Below are 19,879 nucleotides of genomic sequence, written 5' to 3'. Positions count from 1 at the left end.
GCCCAGCGATCATTTATTTTATTTTTGAGACAGTGTCTTGCATGTCATCCAGGCTGGAGTGCAGTGGTGCAATCACGGCTCCCTGCAACTTCTGCTTCCCAGGCTCAAGCGACCCTCCCACCTCAGCATCACAAGTAGCTGGAACTACAGGCATGGGCCATCAAGCCCAGCCAGTTTTCTGTATTTTTGGTAGAGATGGGGCTGGTCTCGAACTCCTGAGTTCAAGTGATCTGCCTGCCTCAGCCTCCCAAAGTGTTGGGATTACAGGTGTAAGCCACCACGCCCGGCCCCGGCCTCAGCTGCTTGAGCATGCATGCTTCCTGGCTGCTATGGCAACCCGACACTTCTGGATCATGATGGGTGACCAACTGTGTGGCCATCCCCTGGACCTTATGAGGTTGGAGGCCACTGGATGGGCTTTGCTGGACACAGACCCTCCCCACCAGCTCCTTCACACAAGACCTCCCCTAACCATGGGTCCCGCATCTACTTCCTCACACAGATGGACCCCACTCCCATCCCAGGGCTTCTGACTCTCCATGTGTCTCACACCACCGGACCTCTCTCCTCCTGCCTCTGCCCTTGTTTCCCTTGGCAACTCTCTGGGCATGTAGAGGCTCTCTCCAGGGGAAGATAGACCAAATCCTTCCCTCATGGGTCCCCAGACCCTCCGATTCCAGCCCCCCAGAGATGGGGATACTGCCAAGGTGAAGGTTTGGGGGGAGACCCTCAGGGGACAGGGTAGTCTGGGCCTGAGGTTCAGCCTGTGTTTGCTTCCTGTGACTGCTGAAATTGTACAGATTGCCAAATACTACACCCTAGGCCTCCTGAATTCTGATTTGGGGATCAGGAAGGAGGTTGCTGGGAAGCAGAGGTGAGTCATGACGCGGGCTCAGGCCCCATCAGTGAGGTTAAGTCTCTTTTTAAAAATTTAATTTAATTTATTTATTTTTGTAGAGACAGAGTCTCTCTGTGTTGCCCAGGCTGGTTTCAAACTCCTGGCCTCAAGTGATCCTTCTTCCTTGGCCTCTCTTAAGTGCTGGGATTACAGGTGTGAGCTATGGTACCCATTGCCCTCTAGAGGAAGGCAGGCCCAGCCTGCAATCCCAGCATTTTGGAAGGCTGAGGCCGGAGGATTGCTTGAGCCCAGGAGTTTGAGACCAGCCCGGGTAACATGGCAAGACCCTGTCTCTACAAAAAAAAAAAAAAAAAAAAAAAAAAAAAAAAATTACCTGGGTGTGGTGGCATGTGCCTGTAGTCCTAAGCTACTCAGGAGGCTGAGGTGGGAGGATCACTTTATCCCCAGAGGTCAAGGCTGCAGTGAGCCATGATCGTGCCAATGTACTCAAGCCTAGGTGACAGAGTGAGACTATCTCCAAGAAAAAAATAAAAATAATTAAAAAAAAAATCTAGAGGAAGGCAAAGGGTCTGGATGGCAGTGTGAGCAACATTCACCTGGTCAGTGAAGCTGAGCAGAACTGCCCTGCTCAGACCTGAACTGGCCCGAGACAGAGACAGAAAGGGGCAGGGCAGGCTGGGCACGGTGGCTCACACCTGTAATCCCAGGACTTTGGGAGGCTGAGGCAGGTGGATCACCTGAGGTCAGGAGTTCGAGACCAGCCTGGTAAACTTGGCGAAACCCTGTCTCTAATAAAAATATACAAATTAGCCAGGTGTGGTGGTGTGCACCTATAGTCCCAGCTACTTGGGAGGCTGAGGCAGGAGAATTGCTTGAACTGGGAAGCAGAGGTTTCAGTGAGCCGAGATTGTGCCACTGAACTCCAGCACTCTAGCCTGGGAGACAGAGTGAGACTCTGAAAAAAAAAAAAAAAAAAAGAAAAAAAGAAGGAAAAGGAAAAGGAAAAGGAAAAAAAGAAAAGAAAAGAAAAGGCAGTCTCAGACTCCCAGAGAGGAGAACAGCAAGTTTCTGTTCCACCTACTTCCTTCAAGGGCTTCCTCCAGGAAGCCTTTCCATCCTCCAGGCAGAGCTGACCCACCCTTCACAGGGCTGGGGCTGGTGTTTAATCTGCACAGGCTGCATGGAGTTTGGCATCCTCTTTCCAGGCACCTGGCCTGGCCTGGATGTTAGAGCTCATGCTGCACCCTGGGAGGGTGAAAGCTGGCTCCACTCAGAGGTGTCTATGCCACTCCCAGGCCCCAGCAAATAGTAGGTGTCAGTGAGCGGGCGAGAGGCATGTCTTCTGCCTCCTGGGACTCTGAGCTTCCTAGAATTGGGGCCACATTTCCTGCCTTATCTGCTTTCTCCACCAAGCAGGGCTGGGGCTGGAGGGGGCACGTGTGGGGCCAGCCAGCAGGGGCCCGAGGCGAAAGGGTCTGAACCCCCTGCCTCGGAGCCTACCGGCAGAGACCAGGGGCCTTTCATGTCCCAGCATCCCCGGCATCCCGCTCATCTGCTGCAGAAACAATGAACATGGGAACAGGACAGGATGTCCCAGAGGTCGTCCAGAGGAGGAGAGGACAGGCTGAGAGTCAAAGGTGGGGAAGCAGGAAGGACGGAGGTCAATGGCACACGTGCCATGATCTCATCAGCTCCTGAAAAACAATGACTCGACCTTCTGAGGGCCCCAACTGAGCTGGGGCAACCACATGAGGCCAGTCATTTCCTCAGTGTTCAGATAAGGAAGTGGGGGCTCTTAGAGGAAAGGGAATGATCTTCAGGTCACATGGTCACTAGGCACTGGAACTGGGACTGAAACCCAGGGAGACAGAGGAGAGACAGGCCAGGGCTGGGAGGAGGCAGAGGCAAGGGCTTCGGCCTTCTCATTTCCAAGCTTGGATTCCCAGGAGTCCATTCAAATGTGAAAAAAATAGTTTTTGGCCAGGCGCGGTGGCTCAAGCCTGTAATCCCAGCACTTTGGGAGGCCGAGACAGGCAGATCACGAGGTCAGGAGATAGAGACCATCCTGGCTAACACGGTGAAACCCTGTCTCTACTAAAAAAAAAAATACAAAAAACTAGCCGGGCGAGGTGGCAGGCTCCTGTAGTCCCAGCTACTTGGGAGGCTGAGGCCGGAGAATGGCGTAAACCCGGGAGGTGGAGCTTGCAGTGAGCTGAGATCCAGCCACTGCACTCCAGCCTGGGCGACAGAGCGAGACTCCGTCTCAAAAAAAAAAAAAAAAGAAAAAGAAAAAAATAGTTTTTTATTTATCTAGAGAGAGAGTCTCGCTTTTTGCCCAGGCTGGAGTGCCATGGTGTGATCATAACTCACTGTAGCCTTGACCTGGGCTCAAGTGATCCTCCCACCTCAGCCTCCTGAGTAGCTGAGACTATAGGTGTGTACCATCATGCCCAGATAATTTCTTAAATTTTTGGTAGAGATGGGGTCTCTCTCTGTTGCCCAGCCTGGTCTCCAACTCCTGGGCTCACGTGATCCTCCTGCCTTGGCCTTCCAAAGTACTGAGATTACAGGCATGAGCCATTGTGCCTGGCTTATTTATTTTTAGAGATAGGGTCTCGCTCTGTCATCCATACTGGAGTGAAGTGGCACAGTCATAGCTCAGTGCAGCCTCAAATTCCTGGGCTCAACAGATCCTCCTGCCTCAGCCAACGAAGTAGCTAGAACTACAGGCATATACCACCATGCCTGGCTAACTTTTTAAATGTTTTTAGAGATGGGGTCTTGACCAGCCCAGGCTGGTCTTGAACTCCTGGGCTCAAGTGATCCTCTGGCCTCAGCCTCCTCCCACCTCAGCCTCCCAAGTAGCTGGGATTACAGGCCTGTGCTACCACATACGGGTAATTTTTGTATTTTTAGTAGAGACAGGGTTTCACCATGTTGGCCAGGCTGGTCTTGAACTCCTGACCTCAAGTGATCCACCCACCTGGGCCTCCCAAAATGCTGAGATTACAGGCGTGAGTCACAACACCTGGCCTGGATTATGTACAAATTCTTCTGAATGAGACTCTGTCCCCTGCCTCCAACTTTTCTGCATCCCAGCAGCTGGCATCATCCCATGTAGCTGGGACTACAGGTGCACACCACCATACTCAGCTAAATTTTTTGTGTTTTTATTGTAAAGACAGGGTTTCACCATCTTGTCCAGGCTGGTCTCGAATGCCTGTCCTCACATGATCCTCCCACCTGGGCCTCCCAAAGGGCTGAGATTACAGATGTGAGCCACTGCAACCAGCCTGATAGCAGAACCTGCTTTTCTTTTAGCAGCCTCTCTTGGACTGTGGAAAAACCTCACACCAGCATCTCCCTGTCCAATCCAGAGGCTTCCTTGGAATCACTCTCTACCCCAAGACCCCCCAACATCTCCTGTGTGTCCAACCTCATTGAGTAACAGACCATCTGCTGCTTCTCCTGTCCCCATCCATCTCCCCAAGGTCCTGGGCATTGGTCCCCTGCTAAGGAGATCTGTCAGGACCTGCCTCCTAGAGTGAGGCTGGCGATTTCTGCATACATTTCCCCTATCCATGGCTCCCTTTTCCTGGGTGATGGCCCCATCTTCCGTGCCTCCACGCCCTTTCTTTCTACCTCTAGCTATCTCTGACCAGCCTGTCCCTGGGCTCTTTGAGGCCCAACCACTGGCATCAATCAGTCTTCTATGCCCAGTGTGGACATCAAGGACATCTCCCCAGCAAGCTCAGGCCTTCAGCCCGACATTCTCCTCCTTGCTGTGCTCAGCTCCATTGAATTCTCCATCCTCCACCCCACCCTGCAAATCTGTTTATCTTCGCTTTTCTGGTTTCTTTCATTTTCCTCTGCCTCACCCAGATTCCAAACAAATTCTTATTTATTTATTTGAGACACAGTTGCTGGCGGCTCACTGCAACCTCTGCCTCCCGAGTTCAAGCGATTCTCGTGCCTCAGCCTCTCGAGTAGCTGGCATTTGCAGGCATGTGCCAGCACGCGCAGCTAAAATCTTTTTCTTTCTTTTTTTTTTTTTTTTGAGATGGAATCTCGCTTTGTCATGCAGGCTGGTGTGCAGTGGCACGATGTGGGCTCACTGCAACCTCCACCTCCTGGGTTCAAGCAATCCTCCCACCTCAGCCTCCCAAGCAGCTGGGATTACAGGCCTGTGCTACCACATACGGGTAATTTTTGTATTTTTAGTAGAGACGGGGTTTCACCATGTTGGCCAGGCTGGTCTTGAACTCCTGACCTCAAGTGATCCACCCACCTGGGCCTTCCAAAATGCTGAGATTACAGGCATGAGCCACAACACCTGGCCTGGATTATGTACAAATTCTTCTGAATGAGACTCTGTCCCCTGCCTCCAACTTTTCTGCATCCCAGCGGCTGGCATCATCCCATGTCCCAGAGACTTCACACATGCCTAATGGGGCTCATCCCAACCCTCCTGTTCCTCAGCCTCCTGCTAGGGAGGCCAGGCTCAGGGTCAGTGTGTTGGCCTGCAGCCCGATGTGTGCCTTCCTCCCTGGATCTCTTCCTTCTGGGTTGGGACGAAGGGATGAAGGTGGTTTGGAGTCATGAGTTCAGGCTGAGACATGTCAGACCTACCTGACCTGCTGGGGGCTTCACCCTGCCAGCCTCCGAGATGCAGTAGGATGAGAACATGCACTCTGGGGATAGGAGCCTGGATGTGTGTGTGTCTGGAGGGTTGGCCGTTCCCATCTTCCAGCGTGTCTCATGTGACAGGGGCCAGTGTGGAAGTGTCTCTGGGTTGGCCCTTAGGCATAGGCCAGTTTGAGAAGAGGAGACAGATGGCCGGGCGCGGTGGCTCAAGCCTGTAATCCCAGCACTTTGGGTGGCCGAGACGGGCGGATCACGAGGTCAGGAGATCGAGACCATCCTGGCAAACATGGTTAAACCCCGTCTCTACTAAAAAATACAAAAAAATTAGCCAGGCAAGGTGGCGGGCGCCAGCTATTTGGGAGGCTGAGGCAGGAGAATGGCGTAAACCCGGGAGGCGGAGCTTGCAGTGAGCTGAGATCCGGCCACTGCACTCCAGCCTGGGCAACAGAGCAAGACTCAGTCTCAAAAAAAAAAAAAAAAAAAAAGAGAGAGAATAGGAGACAGGAGGTGAGGGGTCGCTGTAGGTGGGGTTTGCAGAGGGTGGTATTAGAGTTTTGCTGTCTCTCTGATCTTTCTTGGCCCTATTTGGGGGTGACTTTCGGGATGGTGGCGTAGCTCCTCCCCCACCCCCAACCCTGGCAGGTCTTCTCGTGTCCTCTGTAGCAGTCTCAGCCACACCATGCAGTGGACCACTGCATTGGAGGCATCCTACCCCTTCTCAAGGACATGGTCCCTTGAAGGACCCTAGATGCTGACCTGTTTCCTGTCCCACCTAGCCCACCCATAGCACCTGGCTCAGCAGAAGCTCAGGGATGACCTTGAATGACCCCTTCCAGCACTGAGACTTGCTTTCTTCAAACTAGCAGCCAGGTCTGGGACTACCCCACTCAGCAGCCTCAGATAACTAAAGGAGCATCTCTAACTGGTGAGGTCTAACCCAATCAAAAGTCTTATAATAAATAATATTTAAGAGATGGGTGTTGCTCTGTTGCCGAGGCTGGAGTGTAGTGGCGTGATCATAGCTCACTACAGCCTCGAAGTGCTAAGCTCAAGGGATCCTTCCACCTCAGCCTCCCCAGTACCTGGGACTACAGGCATGTACCACCACGCCTAGCTAATTTTTAATTGTTTTATAGAGACAGTGTCTCACTATGTTGCCCAGGCTGGTCTTGAACTCCTGGCCTCAAAGGAATCCTCCTGCCTCTGCCTCCCAAAGTGCTGGAATTACAGGCATGAGTCACTGTGTCCCAGCCTTTCTTTTCTTTTTTTTTTCTGAGACAGAGTCTCACGCTGTTGCCCAGGCTAGAGTGCAGTGGCACCATCTTGGCTCACTGCAACCTCTGCCTCTCAGGTTCAAGTGATTCTCGTGCCTCAGCTTCCCGAGTGGGGGCTTACACCCATGTGCTGCCATGCCCAGGTAATTTTTTGTAGTTTTAGTAGATAAAGGTTTCACTGTGTTGCCCCAGTTGGTCTCGAACTCCTAGCCTCAAGAGATCTGCCCGCTTTGGCCTCCCAAAGTGCTGGAATTATAGGCATGAATCACCACGCCCTGTCTTCCTCTCCTTTTTTTTTTTTTTTTTTTTTTTTTTTTTGAGACGGCGTCTCGCTCTGCCACCCAGGCTAGAGTGCAGTGGCGCAATCTTGGCTTACTGCAACCTCTGCCTCCCGGGTTCAAGCGATTCTCCTGCCTCAGCCTCCTGAGTAGCTGGGACTACAGATACCCGCCACCACGCCCAGCTAAGTTTTTGTCCCCTTTTCTTTTTAAGAGGAAAAGCAATTCCTGGCCTCCCAGCCTGGGCCAGCCAAAATAACTTAGGAAGAATGTGGGCAGGCCCAAGGCCTCTCACCTCCATCTTCCAATCCTTACACTGGTACTGTTTTCTTTTTTAAAAATTATTATTATTATTATTTTTTGAGATGGAGTTTCGCTCTTGTTGCCCAGGCTGGAATGCAATGGCGCGATCTCTGGCTCACCGCAACCTCCGCCTCCCGGCTTCAAGCAATTATCTTGCCTCAGCCTCCCGAGTTGCTGGGATTACAATCATGCGCCACCACACCCGGCTAATTTTGTATTTTTAGTAGAGACGGGGTTTCTTCATGTTGGTTAGGCTGATCTCAAACTCCCAACCTCAGGTGATCTGCCCGCCTTGGCCTCCCAAAGTCCTGGGATTACAGGCGTGAGCCACCACGCCAGGCCCTGTTTTCTTAAAATCACTGGTGAACACTCCACTTCTTGGAGACCCGCAATGTAAACTCGGCAAACAGAATGGCTTGTTTTCATCTGTGTTGGGGCCTGAAATGAGATAGTGACTAGATTTTGAGGCTGAGTAATTGCATTTACTGGGTTCATGGACACAAACTCCTGTAGGGCCTAGATATTTATCAGCACAGCCAAGGCCTGGGGGACAGTTTTGAGTTTCAGCTCCAACACTTCCTGCATGCCAAAGCTGCGTCAGCCTCTTTTTTTAAATAAACAAAAAACATTTAGTCACAGAAATGTTCAAGAATATGCAAAAGTAGAGAAAATATAGTAATAAAATCCTGCTTCAGCAGTCATCAACATTTGGCTAATCTTGTTTCATCCATGTACCCTCAAACACTGTTCCAAACCCCAACATTTTTTTTTTTTTTCTTGTGACAGGGTCTCACTCTGCCACCCAGGCTGGAGTGCAGAGGCGAGATCCTGGCTCACTGCAACTGCTGCTTCCTGGGTTCAAGTGATTCTCATGCCTCAGCCTCCTGAGTAGCTGGGACTATGGGACTACAGGCACGTGCCACCAAGTCTGGCTAATATTTTATACTTTTTAGTAGAGACGAGGTTTTGCCATGTTGCCCAGGCTGGTCTCGAACTCCTGAGCTCAGGCAACTTGCCCGCCTCGGCCTCCTAAAGTGCTGGGATTACAGGCTTGAGCCACTGTGCTCAGCCTTAATACTTTTCAATTTAAGGTAAAATACAGCATGATTTGTTAACTTTTTTTTTTTTTTTTGAGACAGAGTCTAGCTCTGTCACCCAGGCTGGAGTACAGTGGCACAATCTTGGCTCACTGCAACCTCCATCTCCTGAGTTCAAGTGATTGTCCTGCCTCAGCCTCCCGAGTAGTTGGGACTACAGGTGCCTGTCACCACACCCAGCTAATTTTTTTGTATTTGTATTTTATTATTATTTTTTGAGGCAGAGTCTCACTCTGTTACCTATGCTGGAGTCCAGTTGCACGATCTCAGCTCACTGCAACATACGCCTCCTGGGTTCAAGCAATTCTTGTGCCTCAGCTTCCCAAGTAGCTGGGATTACAGGTGTGCACCATTACGCCTGGCTAATTTTTGTATTTCTTTTTTTTTTTTGAGGCAGAGTCTCGCTCTGGAGTGCAATGGCGCGATCTCAGCTCACTGCAAGCTCCGCCTCCTGGGTTCACACCATTCTCCTGCCTCAGCCTCCTGAGTAGCTGGGACTACAGGCGCCCACCACCACGCCTGGCTTTTTTTTTTTTTTTTTTTTTTTTTTTGTATTTTTAGTAGAGACGGGGTTTCACCATGTTAGCCAGGATGGTCTTGATCTCCTGACCTCGTGATCCGCCCACCTCGGCCTCCCAAAGTGCTGGGATTACAGGCATGAGCCACCGCACCCAGCCAATTTTTGTATTTTTAGTAGAGACAGGGTTTCACCATGCTGGCCAGGCTGGTCTTGAACTCCTGACCTTGAGTGATCCACCTGCTCTGGCCTCCCAAAGTGCTGGGATTACAGGTGTAAGTCACCGTGCCTGGCCTGATTTTTTAAAACTTTTTAATATAATCATATAAAATGTGTACATTTCCAAAGTCAGATATACAAAACAAAATATATTCAGAGGAATCTAGACTCTTTGTCTTTCATTCTATTCTCTCCCTATGTCACCATTAAAAATTTTTAATTTATACTCCCAGTTTAAAAAGTTATATTTGTACCTAGCTATTTCTTTTCACAATTGAACAACAGAGATAATAGACATACTTTCTTGTTTTTAACTTTAGCAGGAAAGCCTCTAGTGTTTCACCATTGAGATCTTCCTTTAAAATCCTTTTTGTAAAATATGGGCTATGCTATCCATTCTATCTGATGTTCCACAGCACTTCCTGGAAAGATAAAATGAACAATGTGGAAACTCTCATAATGAAAAGTGGTACACAAACATGCCTGTTGACTGAGCATCAATCAATTCCAGGAAAGCCTCAAGATTCCTGAACCTTTTTGAAGCACTTTGGAGAGTTAAAAAAAAAAGAGTAAGAAAGGATTCCTGAACCCACTTCCACTTATATTTTACACAAAAATAAACAGAGGCTTGCAGAATTGAGGGAACCTGCCCAAGTAACATAAGGAGCAGGTGGGAGCTCTCATTTCCTTTTCTGCAGTTTAGGAGTCTTCTGCTACCTGGAAAAGCTCAGGGCCCAGGATAAATCCAGTGACATTAAAAATGAAGAAAACTGAACTCAAGGCCGGGTGCAGTGGCTACTGCCTGTAATCCCAGCACTTTGGGAGGCCAAGGCAGGTGAACCACTTGAGGTCAGGAGTTCGAGACCAACCTGGCCAACATGGTGAAACCCTGACTCTACTAAAAATACAAAAAAATTAGCCGGGCGTGGTGGTAGCCGTTTGTAATCCCAGCTACTTGGGAGGCTAAGGTGGGAGAATTGCTTGAACACGGGAGGTAGAGGTTGCAGTGAGCTGAGATTGTGCCACAGCCTCCAGCCTGGGCGACAGAGCGAGACTCCATCTCAAAAAACAAACCAAAACATTGAATTCACAATACAGAGTTTTTTGTTTGTTTGTTTGTTTGTTTCTGAGACAGGGTCTTGCTCTGTCGCCCAGGCTAGGGCGCAGTGGTATCAGAGCTCACTGCAGCCTGGAACTCCTGAGCTCAAGTGATCCTCCCGCCTCAGCCTTCCCAGTAGCTGGGACTACAGGCGAGCACCACCACCACGCCCGGCTAAATTTTTTTGGTAGAGATTGGGATTGGTGGTGTGGGATCTCAGCATGTTGCCCATGCTTGTCTCTAACTCAGGGTTTCAAGCGATCTTCCCGACGCGGCCTCCCAAAGAATTGGAATTGCAGGAATGCGCCACCGCACCCGTTCCAGGTATCTACTTTTTATACAAATTAATATTTCAGGGAACTCTCGAAAGTAAAAGTAGTCACAAAAAGCTGCAAGAGTTGTTGTGTTCCAGGACGGAGTCCGGGGTGGGGTCGGGGACCCCCGCCCGCACTCATACAGGGAAGCTCTGGTCCGAGTTTGGAGGCAACGGAACACCGGAAATGCTGTGGAGGTCCGAGTGAGGAGGTCAGGGCACACTGGACGGTTACCTTAAAGCTGCCAGGCGCGGTGGCTCACGCCTGTAATCCCAGCACTTTGGGAGGCCGAGGTGGGCGGATCACGAGGAGTTCGACACCAGCCTGACCAACATGGTGAAACCCCGTCTCTACTAAAAATACAAAAATTAGCCGGGCGTGGTGGCGCGCGCCTGTAATCCCAGCTACTCAGGAGGCTGAAGCAGGAGAATCTCTTGAACCTGGGAGGCGGAGGTTGCAGTGAGCCGAAATCGCGCCCCTGCACTCCAGCCCGGACTACAGAGAGAGGCTCAGTCTAAAAAAAAAAAAAAAAAAAAATGCTGCCCCATTTGGCGCCCCAGGAATGAGGACTGACACACTGGGCACTGGGCATCGCAGCACTAGCCGGACTAAGATTCCTCTGGGCAACTCAGCCATAGCAGAGTTTTCAAGAGGAGGAGTGGCCCTGATGAGGACCCGTAAGGCTTCAACCGTTCCCAAAACACCTCAAAAACACTTCGGCTTAGGGGTGGTGCCAAGGCTGTGAGTGCGTCCAACACTTCGGCTTGGGAGTGGTGCCAAGGCTGTGAGTGCGGAAGCCCGCCGGGAACCTGGGGGCGGGACGAGGGAAATGACGCCTGGGAGCGCCAATAGGGTGGTTGGAGCTGCTGACTCCGCCCCCGAAGGAAAGGGTTAACGGTTTCCGGTAGCGGCGTCTAGGAGGGGCGGGGAAAATGAGGAGGTTTTGAGGCTGTGTCCCCTGAGCCTTGGACCGCCTGCGACCCCCCGCATCTCCGCACCCTCGAGACACCTCCAAAGATGATGAGCTGTGGAGAGTCAGAGCTGGAGTTGGCGGACGGGGAAGATGCCACGGCGGTCTCGGGACCACCCCCGGAGCCCCGAGCCCCGGAACCCCGAGCCCCACTGCCCGAGCCCGGCCTGGACTTGAGCCTGAGCCCGCGGCCCGACAGCCCTGAGCTGCGTCACGGCAGCCCCGGGCGGCGGAAGGGGCGGGGGGAGCATCGGGGCGCGGCTCGGCAGCGACGGCAGGTGAGCGTGGGAGGCTGGCCCCCGGTCTGCGACGGCCTCGCGCCCACCTAGTCACCCCACTGCCCTCTGCTCCCAGGTCCGTTTCCGCCTGACGCCGCCCTCCCCGGTGCGGTCCAAGCCGCAGCCTGCGGTGCCGCAGGAGCTGGAGATGCCCGTGCTGCAGAGCAGCCTGGCCTTGGGCCTGGAGCTGCGGGCCACAGCCGGGAGCCACTTTGATGCCGCGAAGGCCGTGGAGGAACAGCTAAGAAAGTCGTTCCAGATCCGCTGCGGCCTGGAGGAGAGCGTGTCCGAGGGTGAGGGGGGCGGGCGGCCGGCCGCGCGCGGGAGTCGGAGCGAGGGGCGCCACTCACCTCCGCCCCCGCTGCGCTCTCAGGGCTGAACGTGCCGCGCTCCAAGCGGCTCTTCCGGGACCTGGTGAGCCTGCAGGTGCCGGAGGAACAGGTTCTGAACGCTGCGCTCAGGGAGAAATTGGCTCTCCTGCCGCCACAGGCTCGAGCCCCGCCCCCAAAGGTGATGGGGTCTGGGCGTGGGGCTTCCTCCATGTACCCCCTTACCCGGATTCTTCCTCCTAGAGTGTAACCTTGCTTTGGGCCCCACCTCCCAGCAGGCGCCACCTGGGCTGGGGCCAGACATGACCATCTTGTGTGACCCAGAAACACTATTTTATGAATCTCCACACCTGACCCTCGACGGTTTGTCCCCTCTCCGGCTTCAACTCCGGCCCCGCCCTTCAGAGGACACCTTCCTCATGCACCGGACACTGAGGCGATGGGAAGCGTAGTAGACCCCAAAGATCCCTGGAGGACTAGTTCGTATTTTTCTGTTAAACTATTTGTTAGAATAAACTAATTTTGCTAATAAATGGGACTCTTCTTGGAGGCCTAAAATGGGGTTAAAAGCTCTCTGGGGGTTATCCACTTAGCCTCAGGTTGGAAGCTGCCTGGAAGTCGAGTTTGGGGGCCTTTTTGGAACTTGGGAGAGTCATGGCAAGTGGAAAACACCGTCCACATTAGAGGTTTACTTAGATACTCCTCCGTTCGCAACCTTACCTGCCTCTCTCTGACTCCAGCCACAGCTACTGCCTGTTTTTGATCACGCAGCGATTGTTCTCTTCATCATTTTTTTTTTTTTTTTTGAGGCGGAGTTTCACTCTTGTTGCCCAGGCTGGAGTGCAACGGATGGCACGATCTTGGCTTACCGCAACCTCCGCGTCCCAGGTTCAAACAATTCTCCTGCCTCAGCCTCCCTAGTAGCTAGGATTATAGGCATGGGCCACCATGCCCAGCTAATTTTCTATTTTTAGTAAGAGACGGGGTTTCTCCATGTTGGTCAGGCTGGTCTCGAACTCGCGACCTCAGGTGATCCACCCGCCTCGGCCTCCCAAAGTGTTGGGATTACAGGCGTGAGCCACCGCGCCCGGCCTCATCACTTATTCTGATCTCCCAAAATGTAGGGCCCAGCCTATCACACTTCACGGAGGCCTTCCCTGATTACCTGTCTCAAGGAGCTTGCAAGCCATCTGTTTGCACTGAGTTAATGAAATTATCTCCTTGCTTTTTACCTTGAAGAGCCTTGCCCATCCTGTTTACACCTGACCTGAATACTCAGTATGTTCGAAGTTCCAGTAACACCTAACAAGCCCCCGAAGAGCTTCATGTTGTTAATTGCCTGTAAGTCTCATTCCACAGCACAAAAAAGGTGCTGGTCTGTCCCTGAGCATTTGATCCAAAGCACTTTTGCCTGCCTCCACCGCCAACTCTTTACAAGTTAGCCTTCTGGCTGGGTGCAGTGGCTGGCGCCTATAATCCTAGCACTTTGGGAGGCTGAGGCGGGTGGATCACCTGAGGTCAGGAGTTTTGAGACCAGACTAGTCAACATGGTGAAACCCCGTGTCTACTAAAAATACAAAAAATTAGCTGGGCATGGTGGCGTGTGCCTGTAATCCCAGCTACTTGGGAGGCTGAGACAGGAGAATCACTTGAACCAGGGAGGTGGAGGTTGCAGTAAGCCGAGATCACACCACTGCTCTCCAGCCTGTCGACAGAACGAATCTCCATCTCAGAAAAACAAAAACCGAAAAGTTAGCCTTCTGCCCGAAGCCCGTACAGGGTTTTTCTGGGGAGGGAAGGCAGACTCCAAGTTCCACACCAAAATTTGCATTACACACCTTTTCCTAACTAGGCTTCTGTATACTTGCGTGTGGACTTGACTAGTGTTGAACAATCAACCCAACCACTGAAAAACTTGTCTTCCTTCAAACAGTAGAGAGAAACAACACAAGTTCTGGTGGGAGGCACCACCCATCCCCCACCAGCTAGATCGTACCCAACACAGGTGTGGGGGCCACTGCCCTAGACATCAAGTTTATTGTGCTGTTCTCACATTCAAAACCCAACCCCCTCTCCCACTGGGGGAGGACAGAGGGAAGGATTTTCACAGTACCTGTGTGCCTCCCTGCCAGGCTTCCCCCTCGAACCCTCAGTCCATCTATCCATGGTCCACTGAAATGCAGCTAGGGACAAGAGCTAGGGACAACAGCCGAGGAGAAATGGGAATCTCTCTCCTTGGGAGAATAGGAGGAAAGGGCTAGAGAATTTGATATCCTCCCACCTCCCATGCCCTAAGAGAACAGAGGTCAGCAAACAGTCCATGCCATCCAGCCTGGGAGGCTGGGGGAGAGGAAGATGATGGTGACTCCAGCACAGCCACCTTGCTGCACAGGTGCCAGAGGCGTAGGGAGGAGGCTGAGGCAGCGATGGAAGAAAAGCTTTCTTTGCAGATCCAAGAAAGGAAACTATTTTTGGAGTCAGGAAAGACCCTGGGACACTTTCCTCTTCCCCCAGGTCCTTAGGAGCAGCAAGGGCATCCTCTTCACACTTTCTGTTCAGGGGGCCACTTAGTGGCTGGGGGATCGGGCCTTGTGGAACAGGTACACAGGACGCTGGAAGCCTGAGGGGAGGAGGGGAGAGGGAGTGATCAGAAGGGGTGGCAGCACCTCAAGAATCCCCACGGGGGTCTGCACTCTTTTAGCCAGGACCGGCCTCCCTGACAAAATAAACCAGCCTTACCTTTAGAGGTGTTGTGGGGTGTGGCCACAAGCTCATAGCTGGAGAAGCCCACGTCTGGGGATGTCAGGTAGGAACTGAACTGCTCTGGCTTCAGTTGGATTCGGTAGTAGTTCTTGTAGATTGTTTCCTAAGGAGAGAGGCAAGGGACCACACTTCAACACACTGCCATCTCCCCTGGCCAAGGGCGATGCCCACCTCGGGGTCTTTTCTTGCCTCAACCAAAGGAAGGATTATTCCCTCCACACCCAACTCACCGTAAGGGTCTTTCTCTTGCCATACGACGACCAGGGTTGGGGCTCTAGGACCAGGATGCCTCCAGGGCGTAGGTGCCGGTAGATCCGGCGAAACATGCGCTTCAGGCCCTCATCTCCCCAGTTCAGATGCACCCACTTGGTGAGGCTGAGGCAGAGCACCACATCATACTCAGGTGTTTGGGCCTCCACCAGGTCATCTCGATCCAGCACATAATTACCCTGAGGGCAAGTATCAGCAGGCAGTGAGGTCAACGGAGGGAATCGAAGAACCCCTGCTCCCAGGCAACCTGCTCTGAGGCCGATGGAGTCCTGCCGCCTCACTTTAGCCCGTGGCCACGTTCTTCTCAGACTAACTCCCCAAAAGGTGCCTGCCCTCTTTGAGTTTTGTTTTCTCCTCTACACCTTCCTGCCTCTGCTTCTTCCTACTGATGGTAAGCCAAAAATGTTGAGGGAGCCGGAGTAATTTTAAATGTTGCAAATTATCCATGAGGTCTTCTATAGCTGGGGTCCCAGGACCATATCCTGTGCTTATTCTCACCCACAGACATTAAGTGGAGTGACTGCAGGTTTTGCAAGGGTAACCAACCCAGGTTTCAAAGGCAGACCTGTGGTTCCTTCCCTGCAGTTGGGGCTGGCAAAGTTTCACGACTATTCTTTCCTTTCTCTGAGAGAAATGAAGAGCCACATCCTTTAGGAAGCCTTTTCTAGAAGATAAGCTCATCACAACCCTCTAAAAAGACCATTCTTCAAGGCTTAACCCAATGCAATGCCAAAGATCCCAGCAGGCGGCCTAACTGGAGAGTTCTCTGGGGAGCTGTGTGGGGTCAGGGGACTCCGTGGGGCATGGGGCTCTCCTCTCTGCAGAGGAGTTTCTGGTTCTTCCCTCTCCCATTATCTAGGGTCAATGTGGAGAGGATCTACAGCCAAGTCACTTGGGTTCCTGACACTCTTCACAAACTGTCTAGAAAAACAAAAGCTGCTGATGGGAGCAAGGTGGCTATCAAAGGGCAGAAACGCCAATATTAGTCTGCTGCTACCCTAATCTCCCTAGAAGACATTCCATGCCCGACCCCCATCTCAGGCTCCTTCAGTCAACCTGAGGACCAAGTTCCACCTGGATCGAATTCCCTAGTGAGCAGCAGCCTTCAAGGGAAGGGAAGGTGGACCAGTGTGGATTATAGGCCAAGCCCAGAGCACTGCAAAAAAAAAAAAAGAGAGTCTTCCTTTATCTTGGAGATCCTTGCAGTCATGAGAAAGGACTCCAGGGTCAATGCCCCAAGGTAGAGACCCCACCTTTCCAGGTTATAAGAGGGGAGAGATGCCCAGCAGAGACTCTCACTTGCCAACCCAGACCTCTCTTTTGAGGAACTGGGTCATAACCTTCCCTGCCACATTCCCGTTTAATCTCATCTTCACACCTGACCCCTATTCCAAGAGCCTCTGGACCCTCTTACCGTGACGAAGACAACATTGTTGGGGAAGACTGATGTGTCCGCTCCATCCAAGGGCACTTGGGGGGCAGCGATGGGACCCCGGCTGGCAGTCAGCGAGGCTGGGAAGCAGCTCCTCTTTCGAACGGTGGTGGTCCCTTCCTCACCCTCTGCCCCCGGGTCCCCTTCCACAGTCTGGGGTGGGAGACGCAGCTCCTCGGAAAGGTAGTGTCGGATGTTCTGACGGGCAGAATGGATGAGCCGGGAATCTATATCCAAGCCCACCATGCGGGACGGGCCCCACTTGCAGGCAATGCTCAGGGTCAGATGGCCCACATTGCAGCCCAGATCTAGGACGTCCCGGCCCCGAAACCACTCAGGCTTCAACACCCGAAGGCGCCCATCCTCACAGGAAGGATTGCGGTACCCATAGTATTTGCAGTAATTCCCATACTGGAACTTGCGCTGTTGCTTTTTGAAGCCTGCTGCAGGCAGTGGGTGGTGGTGGTGGTGACGGCCTCCCCAACTCCCTCGGCCCTTTTCCTTGGAACCCTGGCCTCCACCCCTAGCCCCTGCCTCCGACTTGCTGGAAGTCCTGCGACGTTTGCGATGTCGGGAGGAGGAAGATGGGGGTGCAGAGGTAACTGAGGCAGCTGGAGGGGCTGATAGGGAGCCTGAGGGACCCTGTAGAGCAGATGGAAGCGGAGACACCACTTCATCCCTGCAGTTGATGGCTGTGTTGAGTTCATAGGGTTGGGGGGCATCCCGGTTCTGGCCTCTGTGCCGCGGCTGCTGTGAGGCGCCCTCCCCGTGGAGTGAGGGGGTGAGAGGGGCTGTGGGCAGCACGGGGTGGCTCTCACTCCCTCCGGCTGCCTGCTGCTGCTGGTGGTGCTGTCCCCGGTGTCTATGCCGCTTCCGACCAGTCTTGAGTGGCGAAGCAAGAACTACATGGCCCTCATCAGTGCAAGTATTGAGACTGAGCGGGTCAGTAATATCTTTGGGGATGAGGATCTCCACTGGATCTCGCCCTTTGGCCGGAAGGGGGGATGACTTAGGGGTCTCTGCGTTGAGGGCGCGGCTCACTTCCTCATCCAGGAGGCTATTCAGGTTCAGGGGATCAAAGATATTGCCCCCCAGGAGGAAGTTGGAGGGTAACACAGAGTCACAGTCCGAATTCACCCGCCTGCGCCTCTTGAAGGCCGGATGTTTAAAGCCTCCCCCACCTCCCCCTACATTACAGCTATTTCTCCTCTTGCCCCCGCCCCCCCCAGGTGGCCGGTGGGGCTGATAGCCATTGCGGGGTCGAGGAGGAGCAGGGGGACCCAGCTCTGTCCCGCCCCCTCCCCGGCGCTCCTCCCCCACGTCCGGGGGAGCGGCTCGCCCCGGGGGATCCGACAGGCGGGCCTCCCCGTGCGACTGCGCCTGGGGGCCGCCTCCTCGGTGCTGCTGCGCCTGGGGACCACCGGGGGGGGTGGCCGCGGCCCCGGGGCTCTCTCGACCGACCCCAGCGGCCGGGGACCCCGCAGACGGCGCGCAAGGACCCGGACCACGCTCCGTCCCGCCGCAGAGCTCCCCAGAGGCGGCCTCTTGGTGCGGTGGCACAGTGGGGCCGCCCCCTCCGCCCGACTCATCTTTGAGCGGCGGCGGCGGGGCCGGCACCAGAAACGGCTCCTTCTCCGCCGCCATCTCGATCATTTCCTCCCCTTATTCCGTCCCAGTCGGGGTAACGAGGGGGATCAGGGGGCTTAACCCCCCCTGCCTGGACCCTGCTCCCTTCCCCCCCTTTCCCGAGTGCGCGCGCAGCTCTGCTCTTCTCGCCTAGTCTCGCGCCCAAGCGCCTCCCCGCGAAGTGCGCCCCACTCGCCCGCGAGACCAAAACAAGATGCCCGCGACACCCGAACTACTCGAGCACTCAACCGCGCGTGCGCCGACCCCTTTCTCCTCCGCCACTACCACCCCGCCGCGAGCGCGCACGGCAAGCGCGCGTTCCCTTCGCCCCGGAACCACGCATGCGCACTCCGCCACCACCCTGGTTGCGCGCGCATCGGAGTACGAACCAACTTAACGGCTCTGGGAGTTTAAATATAACCCCCCACACAGCCCCCGCAAAAGCCCACCACCCCAAACTGACACCCTACTTCCCTGCGCAGCTAGGTCCGGCCCTACTGATCTCCTTTGTCTCTGCCGCGCGATCCCACCCACCGTAGGCGGGGGACGGGACCTGGTGTGAAAAGGTCTCCTTGACACCCGACCCTTGTTCCTGAGGAATGAGTCTCAGCGGTCTCCACCCGGCTCTAAATCCAACAACCTCCCCACCCCGCCTCCTTCCTCCCCCTAGTGGGCAGCGCCTGCGCACACCCTTTTGGGCTTGCGCGGGTACAGGCAGCACGTGCTGGAGGTGGCGCCCCGCCTCCCGTCTTAGGGGTAGGGCCTGTGACGTCGCTTCCTTAAGTTTGGTAAACGCAGCGTGCGTCAGCGCGATCCGGAGGGGCAGGGCTTCCCGACGAAGGGCGGTGCTCATGAATTATTCATGAGCTGTTGGTAGCACACCTCCCCCCTCTGCCCATCTTCTTAGAAGCGCTTCCGAAGGAGCAGAGAGACCCTACAAAGCCGAGGAAGGGCAGGAGTGGAACTGGGCTCAGTAAAACGCGATAGGTCATTATAACTCACCCCCCTCGAAAATATTCTCTGCTGAATTGGGGAAAAAGAAAAAGCACTAAAACAGCCGGTGTTGTCCAACTTCCTCTTCCCCCGAAACGGCTGAGTCGTTCTCTGGTTCCTCTGCCTTCCCCCAATCGCAATCACCTGGAGACGCCACACCACGCCTTCCTCTCCGCCTCCACACCCACGGCCCGGACCCCAACGCCTCCGCCCATTCCCGACGCCCGCTCACTGGCCCGTCAGCTCACGGGCCTCCCCAAACGCCCGCCGCGGCGCCGCGCCGACTTATATACCAGAGAGTGTGGGCGGGGACGGGGGTTCGGTCCGCGCTGGGCCCCCCCCCCCGCTTCGGCCAATGAGGAAGAAGCGAATCTACGGCGTTTTCCCGGGGAGATTCGCAGCCCGGTCTTCCTGCCAGCGGAGTGCTGGGCCGAGGAGCGGGTGACAGGGGTGACAGTGGGGTCCCGGAAAGTCTCAAATAAAATCCTAAAGTGAGGGCGTGAAGGAGACCAGCAGGAAGAGGAGGAATCAGGGAACGGAAAGAGGGAGGAAAAGGCAATCTGAAACAGAGAAAAGTTAGTAAGATGTGCTTCAAGAACAATCAGGCGCTGCGG

At 54.0% G+C, this 19,879-nt stretch overlaps 3 protein-coding genes and 2 long non-coding RNA genes across 24 annotated transcripts in view; 2 read left to right on the top strand and 3 right to left on the bottom strand.

The window, feature by feature from the left end:
- Positions 1–3,358: 3,358 nt before the first annotated feature.
- On the bottom strand, positions 3,359–4,509 carry LOC144339728 (uncharacterized). Its single transcript, XR_013415085.1, has 2 exons — positions 3,988–4,509; positions 3,359–3,582 (listed from the first exon to the last, which is right to left on the bottom strand). It is a non-coding gene; the product is annotated as an uncharacterized LOC144339728 (long non-coding RNA).
- Positions 4,510–7,818: 3,309 nt separating this feature from the next.
- LOC144339727 (uncharacterized) lies at positions 7,819–11,327 on the bottom strand. The gene is made up of 3 exons (XR_013415084.1): positions 10,839–11,327; positions 9,492–9,613; positions 7,819–7,962 (listed from the first exon to the last, which is right to left on the bottom strand). It is a non-coding gene; the product is annotated as an uncharacterized LOC144339727 (long non-coding RNA).
- On the top strand, positions 11,235–12,714 carry PPP1R35 (protein phosphatase 1 regulatory subunit 35). 3 transcript variants are annotated; one of them, XM_001104600.5, is made up of 4 exons: positions 11,235–11,852; positions 11,929–12,145; positions 12,226–12,362; positions 12,460–12,714. In XM_001104600.5, the coding sequence occupies exons 1-4, from the start codon at positions 11,622–11,624 to the stop codon at positions 12,631–12,633; spliced, it is 759 nt and encodes a 252-aa protein (XP_001104600.3). In that variant the 5' UTR covers positions 11,235–11,621; the 3' UTR covers positions 12,634–12,714. The 3 variants fall into 3 exon arrangements, with proteins under 3 accessions (XP_001104600.3, XP_014989945.3, XP_077852517.1); XM_015134459.3 differs by having other exon boundaries at positions 12,457–12,714; XM_077996391.1 differs by lacking the exon at positions 12,226–12,362.
- A 1,475-nt stretch (positions 12,715–14,189) lies between these two features.
- Positions 14,190–19,527, bottom strand: MEPCE (methylphosphate capping enzyme). Of its 7 annotated transcripts, none has more exons than XR_013414678.1 (5): positions 16,629–19,527; positions 16,289–16,370; positions 15,175–15,393; positions 14,921–15,047; positions 14,190–14,801 (listed from the first exon to the last, which is right to left on the bottom strand). XR_013414678.1 is itself a non-coding variant. In XM_077995111.1 (5 exons), the coding sequence occupies exons 2-5, from the start codon at positions 16,890–16,892 to the stop codon at positions 14,749–14,751; spliced, it is 663 nt and encodes a 220-aa protein (XP_077851237.1). In that variant the 5' UTR covers positions 16,893–17,703; positions 19,275–19,527; the 3' UTR covers positions 14,190–14,748. The 7 variants fall into 7 exon arrangements, 6 of the variants coding, with proteins under 6 accessions (XP_077851237.1, XP_014989888.3, XP_077851236.1 ...); XM_077995111.1 differs by lacking the exon at positions 16,289–16,370 and having other exon boundaries at positions 16,629–17,703; positions 19,275–19,527; XM_015134402.3 differs by lacking the exon at positions 16,289–16,370 and having other exon boundaries at positions 16,629–17,288; positions 19,275–19,527.
- Positions 19,492–19,879, top strand: part of ZCWPW1 (zinc finger CW-type and PWWP domain containing 1) — a 28,848-nt gene continuing 28,460 nt past the window's right edge. For 6 of the 12 annotated variants that reach the window (XM_077996327.1, XM_077996326.1, XM_077996331.1 and 3 more), the window contains exon 1: positions 19,492–19,840. The gene's annotated coding sequence lies outside the window, so the exon portion shown is untranslated. The remainder of the gene's footprint in view (positions 19,841–19,879) is intronic. The other 6 variants (XM_077996356.1, XM_077996354.1, XM_077996342.1 and 3 more) reach the window with 2 other exon arrangements.

Source organism: Macaca mulatta, chromosome 3 (assembly GCF_049350105.2).
Source record: "Macaca mulatta isolate MMU2019108-1 chromosome 3, T2T-MMU8v2.0, whole genome shotgun sequence".
NCBI classification, from domain to species: Eukaryota; Metazoa; Chordata; class Mammalia; order Primates; family Cercopithecidae; genus Macaca; species Macaca mulatta.
The sequence above is the reverse complement of the archived record's forward strand: the minus strand, read 5'-3'. Positions and strand labels throughout refer to the sequence as shown.

Coding starts and splice junctions, on each gene's coding strand:
- PPP1R35 (XM_015134459.3), top strand. CDS start 11,622: ATGATGAGCTGTGGAGAGTCAGAGCTGGAGTTGGCGGACGGGGAAGAT. Junction 11,853..11,928: donor CGGCTCGGCAGCGACGGCAG/GTGAGCGTGGGA, acceptor CTCTGCTCCCAG/GTCCGTTTCCGCCTGACGCC. Junction 12,146..12,225: donor GGAGGAGAGCGTGTCCGAGG/GTGAGGGGGGCG, acceptor CTGCGCTCTCAG/GGCTGAACGTGCCGCGCTCC.
- MEPCE (NM_001261658.1), bottom strand. CDS start 18,299: ATGATCGAGATGGCGGCGGAGAAGGAGCCGTTTCTGGTGCCGGCCCCG. Junction 15,394..16,628: donor ACAATGTTGTCTTCGTCACG/GTAAGAGGGTCC, acceptor ACTTGCCCTCAG/GGTAATTATGTGCTGGATCG. Junction 15,048..15,174: donor GCAAGAGAAAGACCCTTACG/GTGAGTTGGGTG, acceptor CTCTCTCCTTAG/GAAACAATCTACAAGAACTA.